This window comes from Aspergillus udagawae, assembly GCF_001078395.1.
Source record: "Aspergillus udagawae IFM 46973 DNA, scaffold_3, whole genome shotgun sequence".
Taxonomy (NCBI): Eukaryota; Fungi; Ascomycota; class Eurotiomycetes; order Eurotiales; family Aspergillaceae; genus Aspergillus; species Aspergillus udagawae.
Window position 1 is genome coordinate 1437680 of NW_025091266.1, and position 14124 is coordinate 1451803.

At 49.5% G+C, this 14124-nt stretch overlaps 6 protein-coding genes across 6 annotated transcripts; 2 read left to right on the forward strand and 4 right to left on the reverse strand.

Annotated features, from left to right (window-relative positions):
* Positions 1 to 265: 265 nt before the first annotated feature.
* Aud_004364 (uncharacterized protein) lies at positions 266 to 908 on the reverse strand (the record flags this gene model as incomplete). The annotated part of the gene is made up of 3 exons (XM_043289304.1): positions 266 to 445; positions 512 to 692; positions 769 to 908. 3 exons carry the CDS (start codon positions 906 to 908, stop codon positions 266 to 268), a joined length of 501 nt encoding a protein of 166 aa, XP_043145239.1.
* A 686-nt stretch (positions 909 to 1594) lies between these two features.
* Aud_004365 (uncharacterized protein) lies at positions 1595 to 2567 on the forward strand (the record flags this gene model as incomplete). The annotated part of the gene is made up of 2 exons (XM_043289305.1): positions 1595 to 1824; positions 1883 to 2567. 2 exons carry the CDS (start codon positions 1595 to 1597, stop codon positions 2565 to 2567), a joined length of 915 nt encoding a protein of 304 aa, XP_043145240.1.
* Positions 2568 to 3217: 650 nt separating this feature from the next.
* On the forward strand, positions 3218 to 4747 carry Aud_004366 (chitin deacetylase CDA6; the record flags this gene model as incomplete). Its single annotated transcript, XM_043289306.1, has 2 exons — positions 3218 to 3437; positions 3495 to 4747. 2 exons carry the CDS (start codon positions 3218 to 3220, stop codon positions 4745 to 4747), a joined length of 1473 nt encoding a protein of 490 aa, XP_043145241.1.
* Positions 4748 to 5703: 956 nt separating this feature from the next.
* Positions 5704 to 7954, reverse strand: Aud_004367 (uncharacterized protein; the record flags this gene model as incomplete). The annotated part of the gene is made up of 2 exons (XM_043289307.1): positions 5704 to 7571; positions 7648 to 7954. 2 exons carry the CDS (start codon positions 7952 to 7954, stop codon positions 5704 to 5706), a joined length of 2175 nt encoding a protein of 724 aa, XP_043145242.1.
* Positions 7955 to 8227: 273 nt separating this feature from the next.
* Positions 8228 to 11520, reverse strand: Aud_004368 (tethering complex subunit PEP5; the record flags this gene model as incomplete). The annotated part of the gene is made up of 9 exons (XM_043289308.1): positions 8228 to 8608; positions 8662 to 9060; positions 9109 to 9612; positions 9664 to 9999; positions 10054 to 10287; positions 10338 to 10949; positions 11008 to 11304; positions 11378 to 11446; positions 11506 to 11520. The coding sequence occupies 9 exons, from the start codon at positions 11518 to 11520 to the stop codon at positions 8228 to 8230; spliced, it is 2847 nt and encodes a 948-aa protein (XP_043145243.1).
* A 467-nt stretch (positions 11521 to 11987) lies between these two features.
* On the reverse strand, positions 11988 to 14030 carry Aud_004369 (uncharacterized protein; the record flags this gene model as incomplete). The annotated part of the gene is made up of 1 exon (XM_043289309.1): positions 11988 to 14030. The coding sequence occupies one exon, from the start codon at positions 14028 to 14030 to the stop codon at positions 11988 to 11990; it is 2043 nt and encodes a 680-aa protein (XP_043145244.1).
* Positions 14031 to 14124: the final 94 nt, after the last annotated feature.

A 14124-nucleotide genomic window follows, 5' to 3' on the forward strand; every position in this document is an offset into this window, starting at 1 on the left:
GCTAATGATAATAATAATAATAGATCTGCGCTGGTGATTTTGCAATGGCTGAGTTCACTTTCTCTCTATAGTAGCCGTTCTGAAACTGCTCAAGAGCCTCGGCTATTTGAGACACTTAGGGCGGTGGAGATCTTCGTCTTGTGAACGGATTGTGCTATGTAATATATTACACGTTGAGTCTCTTGAACATACAGAGATATCAATATCGGACAAGGCCGACGCGAACATTTTCGCATACTGAGTTTTCTTCGATCAAACAGAGCGCTCACTGTTGTGGCCGAGCAGGGTCAACAGTTCCCTTCAACTTGACAGAATCGGTCTCGCCCTCACCCTTTACACTCTTTCCCGGATCTGCAACGTAAGGGTTGGAAGTGTCCGAACTGTCGAGGCCCTCCTGCTTGCTAGAAATGGTGTTGGCTCCTGAGGGTTCCTTCCGCCCGGCAGGCTGCGGAAATCTTCAGCATACGTTTGACGTGGGGAATGGGTGCAAGTCGAATAGCGAATTACTTACCGCATCGACCTCAGAAGGCTTGACATCCGGGCCAACAGTCTCACGCTCCGGGGGAATCTCGGCTTCCGTCCTCTCAGTCATTCTTGCTTCGCCGTGGTGGTTGTGTGAGGTGGCCTTGGAGGGAGCGGGCTGAAGCAAGTAAAATGCAGCGGGGACGCCGAGGCCAACCGATGCCAGCATCCTGGAAATGGAGTCGTTAGTCGCCTGGCATATGGAATGCGATAGCTCATGGGCGTAAGCGATGGAAGGTAGCTTACCATGGGAGGTCGCTGGATTTCTTGGTGCTTTCTTGTGCAGAAGCGTACGTCCGACGTCCGGCCTGCTGTATGGGTCGTCGAGCAGTGGCTCCAACGGCACGAAGGGATGCACGGATCATCTGAGGTCGTACGAGAACCATGGTGGTTGTATGTATATAAATCGAAAATGAGGTCAAGAATTGGAGGTTAGAGATGCTGATTGAAGATTTGTGGTGCAATTGGGATGAGAGGACAAGTTAAGGAGGAAAGAGGCTGGAAGAGGTGACATGACATGCCCTTCTTCTTACGTATGCATCATGGGCCGACTGCCCCCAGCCTCCAAGCAAGGAATGGTAGCACGACCAAGAAGCTCGGAGCGGGAGCAACCGGCATGGCCCAAGCGTTATTGGTGGTGATGTAATTTTGGCGTGCGGAGACAGAGTAATCAGAGTAAATAACTGCCATGGCCGAGTTTGGCATAGTCATGATATTTCATGTAACTGCAATTAAAATGCAATTGAAAGTAAATATCATATTAGACGTCCACAGTTTATTGTCATCAATTGTACGAAAGAGACCCCTGTCCTCCTATATTCCATTCTCGATCGTCTTGCTGGAAACCTGCACAACTGGTCTGTGTAGTCGCCAGTTGGAGCTCAAAGTCTGGATCCAGCCATTGTCGCCTTAGGCAGACTGCTATTATGCGCCCCGCGTTTAGTTCCATCTCCCCTGCTTCCAGTGAGCCTTATCCACAGCTCTCAAAACTGTGAGCTGCGAGTCTCCCTATCTTAGTTTTCATTTTATCCTTCTCTGTCACAGTACTCTTTTTCATACTTCAACTTCCCCCATGGCGGACAGACAGGCCATTCAGCAGAATCTCAACGGTCTGTTGTTGAAGCTCGACGATCCGGATGCAGATCTGAGATATATGTCCTTGAATGATTTACTAGGCATCCTGAATAATCCCAACTCTTCATTTCTTTCTCACGATCAACACTCGGCGTCGAGACTCGTCGACGGATTGCTCAAAGCTCTAGATGACCAACATGGCGATGTCCAGAACCAAGCGCTGAAATGGTTCGTATTAGGAGAACCACTTCTTTTGCATACATCACTCACTCATATCTTACTCCAGTCTCGGTCCGCTTTCGCTTCGGCTGCCCTTTGAAAGCCTCATGCCACTTCTCGAGAAGCTATCGACCTTAACCGCCTCACAATCCATCGATACCTCAGTTCCCAACACCGCCCTGCGAGTCATTGTCACAGCACTTCCTCGTCCTCAACCAGGGCAAGCACCCAGCAAAGAAGCCACCATGGCATACTCTGCTGTCTCCAGAGTCCTCATCCCCCGTTTAATCGGTCCCACGCCGTCGCCCTCAAACCGAAGGGGTAGTTTCGTAAAGGGAATGTTGGAAAAGGATCCTACTAAAGGCTTCAGTAGCGACGCAGTTGATGTTGTGATCCAAGTGGTCACATGCTTTGGACCTCTTCTTATGGAGGAGGAGTTGACCGCACTGCAAAAATCTGTGATGTCCATCATTGACAACGACACGGCTGGTACCGTTGTCACCAAAAGAGCATTGGCCGCTATCTCAGTGCTTGTGCTCCACTTTTCGGACAACCAACTGAACGCCTTTGTGGCTGATCTTGTCGAGAGATTCAATTCCTCACAGTTGACGACCGTTCACCGGCGACATCTGATTGCTACGGTGGGCAGCATAGCCAAAAGTGCTCCAGCCAAGTTCGGGCCCCATCTGCAGACATTAGCCCCTTTCGTGTTCTCGGCTGTGGGAGAGGATAGTCTTGGTCAGGTAGCTTGAATATACCCATTGAATGACTCGTCTACGAAATGGTCCGACGAGTGCAGTAGCAGCCTCAGAATCTCAAATCCGATACCCTGCCCATGGTAATCTTAGCCTTTCTCACTGCTGTATATCGTATGTTACCCATGAGCTTTTCTCATCGTTCCATCTCTCAGTGATATTCTAGGTAGATACTGCTTTGCGCCTATGGAGTAGCGTCGCTGAATGCTTTCAAAGAGCGCGACGTTAGAATCTGCTCTTTGATAAGAAAGATTTCAAGGCATCTGCAAGATCCTCGAGATGGCATTCATGGCAAAATCCTGTCACACTATATTCGCAGCTGTGCGACAGCTTCCTAACTCGTTCAACAGTTATTACAACTTCCACGGTATTGGGAATCCATCCACATGAACATGTAATGATCCAGTCCGTTCTTGCCTCGTTATGCTCTTTCCGAATCGCTACCCTTCGCTCATCTTTCTTCCTGCCATTCTGCTCTCTGTGTTGCTGCTCTCTCTAAAACGGAAGCAACATGCCTCCTGTGTCTTCGACTCCTCGACTCAGAATTCTGTTGTTTACCTCTTCCCATCCTCTCAACCACACATAACTGCGCCTCCATCTTATTCTGCATATTAGGTCCAGCATCCTTCTTCGAACACGTCTCCAAGATGCGTATACGTCACTGGCTGCTCTTGCCCATCCTAGGGCTCGAGGCACACACATTTGCTCGCAATATCGTCAAATTACAACCTGGTCACCACACCTCCCAGTCGGTGCATTTGCCCGACGGCAATGTCACTCCGCACCTGTTGATAAGAAGCGGTGACGGCGTGCGGTGTGGTCCCGGTGTGGGAACTTGCTCGGATGGCAAATGCTGTTCGACTGCTGGTATCTTCTCTTTACTCCTCGTCCAACCACATGCTCAAACTAACCCTTTTTTCCCAGGCTATTGTGGCACTACCCAGGCTCACTGTCGCTCTCCAGACTGCCAGCTTGACTTCGGTCATTGCGACGCTCATGAAAGCCCAGAGGGCCCTCCCGTCGAAGATATACCTCGACCACATGTCGGTGCCGTACCATATGGCCCCCACGTCATCCGCTCGTGTGCCAAAGCAGGCACTATTGCCCTGACTTTTGATGACGGTCCGAACAAATACACTGCTGAGCTTCTCGACTTGTTGGACAGGTATGACGCGAAGGCGACATTCTTTATCTCTGGAATCAATAATGCCAAGGGCCCGATAGATCATCCCGATCTCCCATGGGCCTCTTTGATTCAACGCATGCAACACACTGGACACCAGATTGCGAGTCACACCTGGTCGCACCAAGATCTCAGCAAAGTTACGCCAGACCAACGACGACAGCAAATGCTGAAGAATGAAGCTGCGTTCCGCAACGTTTTGGGCAGAATTCCGACCTATATGCGTCCTCCATACTCGAGCTGCCTCGCCGAAACGGGCTGCTTGGACGACATGGGCACGATGGGATACCATATAATTCTTTATGACGTCGACACGAAGGACTATAGTCATGATAGTCCTATCGCCATTCAAGTCTCCAAGGATACGTTTGATGCCGCCTTGGTGCCATGGAAAGCATCAGAGAAATCCTGGCTCGTTATTGCTCACGACGTGCACGAGCAAACAGTCCGCAACCTCACAGAGCACATGCTAAGGAGAATGGCAGAATATGGCTACAAAGCGGTGACAGTTGGTGAATGTTTGCAGGATCCCCAAGAATTCTGGTATCGCGAAGCCGGCGAGCCTCTTATCAATACTGCTGTCAGAAAGTCTTCATCACCAGAGACCCATGACGTTCGTCCGAATGCCTCCAAGCCCATCTCCCCTGATGGCAAATGTGGAAGGGAATATACCTGCGCTGGATCAAGCTTTGGCCCTTGCTGTAGTAGTTCCGACTACTGTGGTACCTCTAATCTTCACTGCGGATTTGGTTGCCAGCCAGAAGCTGGAAATTGCTTCTCCTTGGACGAGCCATCGCACAATGACACTAATGGCCCTATAAGAAAACCAACGGCCGGGCCGGGTTCGGGTCCTAACGATCCTTCCAATGGTGACGGTCTTCCTGGAGATGGATCAGTGAGGAAGCCTGTGAAATCGGAGGCAAATCCAGCGGTCCATGCCTTGTCGGCTGCAGCCTGCCTGATGTTGGTTATCTGCGCAACAGCAATCGCCTAGATGAAAAGGTCCTTTTTCTGATGCTTGCGATCAACTTACTGTCTTTCCCAATACGTTCTTATAGTTGAGGATGACCTTCGAGACACGTGCAGCTTACGTTAGGCGCTCCCTAGAGTTGTCACTGAGCCACGGACTGTCCGACGGACGAAATGCTTTCATCAATTATTATTCCTTTCGCACCTGAGCAGCCTGATAGGCAACCAATTTAGAAGATTTCATGACATCCCAATACCTCCTTCTGCCGTAGCAAGGTTTGATACCGAAGTAGATATAGATGAACGTATACAAGAGCAAGACACCCCATCGCCTTTGAAAGATGCCCGTTACGGGGTAGATGGATTTCCTTTAGTGGGTGTGCAGTGTTATATCTCGCGGCTGTACAGATGAACTAGCGTAGGCTCCTGTATATAAGTTGTTTCCTTATCGCCGCAAGTATATAATTTAATTCTCGTGAGAGACGATAAGGCCGAAACAATGAATTGACGTCCTCGCCAGGAGCATGCAGCGGTTTCATAAACAATTTCGAAGGCAATCCAATCATATCTTGCTCTGAGATTGTCTACCAGGTCATGTCAATAAAGGGTACGGTAAACCTCAGAAGCTGACATTCCAAAAGATGGCGGGTGGATGAGCGTACATCTTATAAGTATATTCTCCGGATCTAAGTCTACCATCGGAAAATTAAAGGCTGATCATAGCAGAGACGATCTGCAACGCGAGAAATGGCAGTCCTTCAGAAAAGAAAAGGGAAAGAAAAATCGGAGTATGCCCTTTAAATGCAAATCATTCACTCCAGGCTCAAATCACGATATCGTAAAAATACAATGTAGGGTATACAGGCTGGAAGTCGTTCAGAGGTCGTGACGAGCATTAGAAGATGAAGGTTGGTATTAGATATACAGTAGAAGGAATGATGACCGAAAAAAAAAGTCATCCAGACATAAAAATGGTCAATGTTATCGTCGGACGATCTTCAGCAGAGGCGCGATTCTCGCCTTGCGGCTTAATCCGACTCGATAGGGCACTTTGCTGGTTCCTGCAATCGGGCTGTGCTTGTCGGGGCCTTTTCCGGTGTCTTTTGTCTTGGGACATGTACTCGTGTCTGGCTGGTAAGAGGCTGATTCGGGTTTCTTTGGGGTTTCGGGTGTGTCTGCCTCTGTGGCTGGTGAGGGCTTGGAGGGCAAGAGTGACTCTAGATGTGGTGTTGCTTCTTTTCCTGAAGGAGAAGCATCATTCAAGGTTTCAGTCTTCTGCTCATTGATGTCTTGGTTCGAGGGCCGCTCAAGCATGACGGACACGCCAATGTCTGATCGCTGCGGTGGTGGTGCTTGATTGTCTTCTCGGCTGCCTGTAAGTTCATTGGCATTCTCGGAGGGAGACTCTTCGCTGGTTTGTAGCTCAGAAGTCTTCTTCCTCTTCCGTCCGCGAAGAAGGGCAGGTTTTGGTTGGTCTTTCCATGTCTCGAGCGAAGTTTTGGGTTCGGTTACTTCAGACATAGAGGGTGAGAAAGATCTTGGTATCTGGATTTGAAACGGTTCTGTATTGTTTAAATCGACAGACGTTGGGTAATTGCTGGGTTTCTGAGCGGTCTGTTCATCTTGTAGGAAATGGTTTGAGGGTCTTTCATCAATCCAGATCACGTCGTCTTCGACATCTGATTCGTAGGTTTTCTTCAATATCACTGAGGTCGTCTTTCCACGCTTCAATTTTTTCTTCTTGGATTCTCTCGCCTTTTTTGAGGGCTTCGCCGGCGGGGGATTTATTTCGATAGGCGTGTCGTTCGAGACTTCTGTCCGATTTACTCCTGATTTATTGGCAACTTCAATTCGAAAGTCGTCTTTTTCTAGCACATGTGTTGTCCTGTTGGCTATAGGGTCTGATGCAATTGCATTGGGAGGTAGCCGGTTATCACCAAGCTCCTGAATCTCTTCCGACTTAAGAACAATCTGGTCTTGTGGCTGATTGTTGGCCAGCCCGGCGTCGTCAGTTTCGTTCAACGTCCCTACAATCTTCGGGGGCCGACCAGGCTTTCTCTTGACTGGTTCGCCATTCTCAGAAATGCCTTGATCATTTGAGAGAGCAAGCTCATCATCTTCGTCATCTTCTGGCATGTCTTGCTTTCTCTTGCGTCCGCGCTTCTTTTTCACCACCGGTATCTCAATTGCAACAGGGGCTGCGAGCTCATCGCATGCGCTTCTTGGCGACTGTGATGGAGCATATCGGCAAGTGCTGTCGCTTTGGGCTCTACTGACTTTCGGCGTCACTAGTGACGAGATTGGCTCGGTGTCGTGGGGAGAGTAAGAGGTGGCTTGCATGGAATGAGACCTTCCAGGGGTTTTATGAACGGCTTCCGTCTGCACTGTGTCGCTGGATCTCAGGTGGCTCTGAAGATCGTCATTCAATTGCGCTGGTGGATTCAGGGATGATTCAAAGAAATTGTATGACGTTGAGGATTGTGCCAAGTCATGAGTTGACAAACCATTCTGCGGCCCGACATGTCGTATATGATCGCCGTAAAATCCGGTAATGTCATTGTTGGAGTAACCGTGGCCGTGGTTTTTGCCATTGAGGAGCGCCATGTCTTGCGATGTGGGAGTAACGAATGCATTAGGCTGCACAGCACCAGGACCCTCCTCGTGTTGATTGTAATCATCGTAATTCAACACTGCCATGTTCAGAAGAACTGGAGACCCGTCAGTCGCTGGGCCATTGTCCGGCTGGTTGCCGCAAGCAGCTGTCTGGAGCTCGCGGATAACTGCATGTTGAGCATCATCGTCGTCGAAAAGTCGTTGCTGCGCAAGTCCAATTAACGTCATTACTGAACCTGCATTAATTGATCACGACCATTAGTCACCAGTGCTTTCACGAGGACCCTCATGATATTGACGTTTAAGACTCACCAATTGACCCCGCCCCAGCGTCAGAGGGAATCCACCTCTCCTCCCTCCGTTGCTGAGAGGCAGAGAAGCTATTTGGCGCCGTTTCCTGAGACTGTATGAATGCATCGAAGTCAACAGCAAGCTGATTTCCATGATCTATATCGTGCGCTTCTCGGCCTGGTGTTGCAATTCCAGATTGCTCATTGCAAGTGGTGATATTATCAATATGATTCTTTGGTTGCTCCGTGGCGCGCTTGACTGGGGGCGGCATCTCCGACAAAGGATCGTCCTCATCGTCAGAGTCTTGAATTACTCTATCAAAGGACATTTTGTGAAAGATATGTATATACACGTGTAGAGATACTGGGCGACAATCGTTAACAGGAGAAATTCCGCTTATCAGTCTGCGTTGTTCGTTATCTCACGCGTCAAGTGGGCGGAATCGTGGAACGGAACGACGCGCAAACACGTGCAGATAAGACATAGATAAGGCAATTCTACTGCTAGGCATTAAGGCAACAAGGCATGAAGGTATCAAAAAACAGCATGTATTGGTATCAACTGGAATCGGCGTCGAAATCATCATAAGCTCAAGCAAGTATCATGATTCCATGGTACTCTGCGGCCGCATCACACCCCGACCGAAGAACTCACTAACCACGCCGAATCGATCTTTTGCTCGTTGAAGTTCTCCCTTGAAGAGATCATGCTGATCTGCTGACTCCACTTGTCTCCTCCTGATAGCTTTGATGGTGGAGGTTTCTTGCGCACACATTGGGCATTCTGCATCTTCATCCACCTTATTGAGGCAACGTTGATGAAATGAGTGCTTGCAGAGGAAGTGCACAGTAGGAAGGTCCAGAGCTCCACCGCACGACATGCACCGACGGGCCTGAAAAACGACGGGTTTAGTGCCCAGTTGCTCGATTTCTTGCCTTTTCTTCTCTGTTTCCGAGCTGTAGCTCGATATCAAGCGGCGATTCTAGGCCATATATTAGCTCAAACTAGGTAGAAGATCGACAGAAAGCAACGTACAGTAGAAATCTCTTTCCGCTCGCGCTCTATGTTGTCGCTGAGATACTTCTTGACTCGGCCCATGGTAACCACAGAGTTGTTGCTCAATGCTTGTATTACTTGTAATGGCGACATCAATCCGTCATCGTGGATTCTTTTGAGTACTACGTCGAGTTCTTCGCCGGCTTCCTCAAGGATGGCCGGACTTGAGGCGAAGTATGTCAGAGCGTCCACATATAGCTGAGGCTCTTCCGGTCCATACTTCCGCAGAGCTCTAATAGCTCCGTGGGTGTCCTTTGCCGAGGTAAAAGACCGGAAGATGTCAGACCGAAGCCCTTCTTGCTCACGTACGAGAGTTGATCCCTCTCGGAAATTAGACAGATCTGATAAGAGAAGGACGTTTGAAGTCGAGATCGGAATCTAGGAGCCAATGAGAGACGAAACTACAAGTGGAGCAAGAGCACTTACGTCTTTACCTTCGATGAGAGTTTTGGCTTTGTTTTCCCACTCTTCCTTTTCGGCAGAACCCTTCTTGCGATTTGCTGTATCCAAGTACATCTCAAAGAGTGTTGTGTAAATGTCAACTCTGTCCTCCTCCTTCAGGATTTCCAGGCCGATCAGCGACTCCAGGAAAGCAATGAATTCTTTCGGATGGCCCACAAAAGCCGAGAAAGCTGTCCTTGGTCTCGGAATTTCATAGCTTGGAGTCGGTTCTGCGGTTTTCGTCTCCTCGTCAAGAATATCCTTCGGCTTTTCAGCTTTCGCTCCGGAACCCGCATTAATCAGAGATAAAGGAAGGAAACCAGCCAAGCTTTGCAAAGTACTGGTTGGTTGTGTCTGAGGTGCGGCTGGGACCTCCACCTCTGTTCTTGGGTGATACTGGCCCTTATAGTACGCCATGAAGAGTTCCGTAGTCTCTTGAGGGCAATTTGCCAGTAGTACCCGGGCATATTTCATTAGGTTGTGGTAAGCCTTTATGGGTTAGCCCTGGAAAATCACAAGGGTACGACTGCCATTACGAACCAAGTCCGGCTCAAGCCTCCAGATGTATTCCACAGCTTCAGCGTACTTCTTCGAATCCTCAATTAGGATATCGATGACCATGTCATTTTCACCGTATTTTGTAGCCAAATAGGCTGCCTGCTCATAATAACCTCCTTGTCGGCACATAGCGATGGCCGTCTCCAGGTCAAACTTGAGCTCTCCTGGAGCTTTGATAAAGGAATTTAGCTTGTCCGTATCCTTGAGCTTCGCATAACAGTTCAGAAGGAGCGTAGTGTGATCAACGGTAGCTCGGTCGTGATCGTGAAGTTCTTCAAGATACTCAATCAGGTTATGGATACGCTGCGTATCAAGGTACTGCGGTCAATTCAGTCAGATATAAGCTTATCAACCAAGTGCAGGCAGTGATACCTTCCGTATAACCTGCGATGGTTCAGTATTGTCGATAGCCCGTAAGTATTGCTGCATGGCCGTGTCGTAATCGCCTTTCTGGTAGAGGAAGTCGCCATACTTGCGATAGATGGCATTCTGCTGTAGAGTGTCAATGCCTTTTTTCTGCGCGAGATTGATGGCCAGTATGTAAAGATTGCGTTGGTAGAGTAGCTCCAGCTTCTGCTGGAGGCTCTTTTCTCGGTAACGGTACACCTGCCCGTCTATTAGCTCTAGCAATACTCATTCTCATCATTGGATTGTACCTTCCCATCTGTCGAAAGGAGGAACAAGTCGCCCCATCCTATGAAAACATGCTTGACAGACGCTGCCAGAGATTCTGAATGAGCTATAAACTTGAGATCCGTATCAAGCAGGGTGAAGGTCGTTGTGTTGAAGATCTCCTCGGTCTGGCTGCGGAGGTTTCCCAAAGTAGCCCTTGGCGGACATACCAAGGCCACATAGTCTCTGAATACGTTGATCGAGTTCTTCGGGCTGTCAAATGCATAGCTCGGGCCACGTCCATGCGGTCCATAGGTGTATATTGCGTCCTCCCTAGCAACAACAATATCTCCGGTGTCTTTGTCAAGCGCCATGCAGCCAACGCCGCAGCCAGAGTCATCCAATACACGCGCCGGTTGACCTTGTCCTCTGCCGGAGATGACCAAGGTCAATATTCGACTCGTTGTCGAGATAAAGAGTACCGATAACGCCCCGCTTTGTATCTCGAGCCCAGTAATCGGCTCCTCTGACTCGAAGACAATGCGTTGTCGTGCACCACGGTCATGGATCAAGTCGCCGCGAATGACTGTGACCGATCCGTTGCCAAATCCCACTGCTACTTGCGACAAATCTTCCAGAGCCGCGAAGGCAGATATCTATACCTCGCCCAATGATCAGTTATCTGAGTCGTACGCCAACCTAGGGACAACAAACAGGAAACGGCCTCCGCGCATTCTGTATCGATGTTGTAGACAAGCAACGCGGGTCTCCGGTTTTCTTCTCAGGTTTGTCGAGCGCCCACACTTTCAGCACGGGCTCGTTGGGGAGGTCTTCCGCAATGGTTATAAGCAGTGACGTGCCCTCTATCTGTTTAATATGCGTAATGGAGCCATTGTCCGCTGCCTTGAAAGATCGCACGATCTTGAATCCGGCGGAGACGATGTGTACCACGCCATCGGTAGATGCGATGAAGAGATTAGAGGAGCCGGCGCTGAGAGAGGTGAGATCGGACTATGCAGAATCGGATATTGTTAGAATTCAAACTGCGAACAGACGGACGATTTAGAAGGAGCCAATCGTGTACTTTTAATATTGACGAGCAGTCTTCTGGAAGTTTGACCGAGGAGACGTCAAAGAAGTTGAACGCTTTCCACTGACAAGAACGAGTCAGTACTTTTTGAGAGTTTCGTTTCAGTGATTAGATGAGCATACTGATGTCAGAGCCATTTGAACGAAGTCAAGTCCGCGCCATCAACGGGATACGGTAAGCAAAGGGAGTGGAGGATGGTTGATCATGCTGTATCTCGATACCCGTCCACAAGCCGCGATCGCGGAGCTGTGCCGCGCTAGTACCTTATCCCGCAGACCGCAGCTCAACCCAACGTCATCTTTCCCCTTCTCAGTCGTTGACAATTCTGCTCATTTACTCTGATACGAAAATGATTAAATGAATGCTTGTTTATCTTGCTCAGAATTGTTACATTTCAGCATCATTACTGATAGATGTTTTTACATTAATTGACCAATATTTTATGCTTAAAGCTGTCAGCTAAAGGCAATGTACAAATCATATATGTCGCTAAATATGGCAAAATATATCTATATGTACGGCCGACATTTTCCCAGAAGGAACACCGCGAAGCTCTGGTAATTAACAATAGCGGGGCACGCCCGTCAATTGTTTGCATCGACGCTCAAAGTAGAGCTCGATGGTCTGCAGGCAAAGGAGGGCGCGCGCTACTACACTGTTGAAGATCTCGGTTGATCTCAAAGCTCTGTTGCAACCAGCTTCCTGCATCTGCAATGGCTTGACTGAGGCTAAAGCTATCTGCACCTGCGATTACCCCTTGTCCGTCCTGGGCGGTGGGCGGTGTCGTTCCTGTCAACGTCATTGGCAAGGCACTATTCTGGCTCTGAGGTTGGAAATCACGCAGCATAGACATCTCGGGCCTGGAGGCATCGTCTGTGTTCCTCTCGGCATCTGAATTCCTAAGCTCTGAGTGATCCCTCACGCTCGGTGATGGCGATGAGTGCGTGGACGGCGCTATGCGAGTAGCAAGATTGACATCCTCTGATTTCCTTCTCCCTGAACGACGCTTTGTCGATGAAAGAACACGGTGGTTACTCTTCTTCTTCTCTGTACTAAATGTAAAAGGAGTGACTGCATCGATGATGCATTGCGTGCTCGTCACTGGCAATCCGGTAGCTGGAGGTCTTGTTGGATTATTTGTGATCTCCCCGTTGCCGGGAGTATTCACTTGGTAGAACGGTGTGATTTCGTTTGCGGGAGATGTATTGAGGCTAGGAGTTCGGTGCAAAGGAAGCTCGGGTTCCGGGCTTCCCAAGTCCTTCTGGAAAGATCTCTGAGCGAGCAAAACAGCTGCCTGCGTGGAAAATTGGGCCTCTGGGATAGTATCACCATCATACTCTGTGTCTTCTTTCGACACAGCGATGGTATGCAGCGATGTAACGCAATCCATCATGGCCGAGTTTCCAGGTACTCGTTGGGCTGAATGCAACCTTTCGCTAGTATTGCACTGCATCGATCTCGCTGCGTGAGCATTCCGGGCTGTTTCCATACCGGGAGGATTGGAGATGGTGGAATCAGTCTTTGTCAGAGTATGTGATGCCTGCGAGCTTCCCGATCGGCAGAGATCCGCTGCGTCTGCGAATGAGACGTTTCGCAGTGCAGGTGCTTGGGGCGGACGATCAGCCGTGATATTGGGCACCTTCTCCACCTCAGCTACTACTGATTGCTTTCTCTTGTCCAGGACCATTGGGGAACTGGTATGTTCCTCTCCCGAAGTAGCACGCACCTTCCGTCGACGGTACTCAAACTTAGGTAGTTGTGACGACGACGAAACGATCTGAAGTGAACGGTTCATATTTTCGTCAGGGACAGCGCTGTGTTTCTCCGGACCGATTACTGGTAGATTATGCATCGATTCCGTTTCATTCTCCTTCACTCCACCCTGGCGGTAAATCACATGGACCCGAGATTCCGCGCTATTGGACTCCTCCATGTTGGAACGACATTGAGACGGATTCGTGTTAACCGGAACTCGCCGTTTGGATGAGCGACTTGTGGTCGCACGAGCTCTCGTATCGGATTGACGACTGGAGACAGTGGTTGTAGGGGATGTGGGAGGATCAACGTTCCGGGAATTGATCCAGACACGATCCTTCTTCAACCAAGGAGCATCATTGCTAACAAACGGGCTCGGTTCTCGACCTTGCCCTTGTAGACCAGATAGTCTTGCCCAAGGCATTGACCTCTTCGGTGATGGCTGAGAGGCCATTGAGACCTGGGATCGTTTTTCACTGGGTGGTCTTGACGACAATGGGCTTTTAGATTTTGTTTGAAGATCCTCATTGCGAGGAGAGGATGGAACATGCAAGTGCGAGAGACCGACAGGAGAGTCTGTCCCACGGATGTCTTGCAATTCATGGTACCGTCTCCGCTTTCGAGAGTTGGTCTCCTGTATCACAATCTCTTCCGCTGCCGTATCCCTCGTCGGCCGGCTGTCTCGATGCCCAAGGCTAGGCACTCTCCTTCTTGACTTCTTCCAAGGGTTCACCCAGTCCCTGTCGAATGGCCCCCGGAGCGAAGCAGAGAGTATGAAGAGCGGAGTGCCATTCAAGTACGACTCAGCGAGCCTCTCAATCCTTTGCCGTTGAGCAGACCAATCAGCTTCATCTAGTTCTTCATCGGAGCCGAGTACTCCATCGATATCCATGTCTGAAGCGGAAGGCGAGCATATTTCCAGAGAAAGCGGGGAGGTGGGTGGACGAGGTGGCATCTGGTTGAGATGCGGGTGTCATCAACGGAGC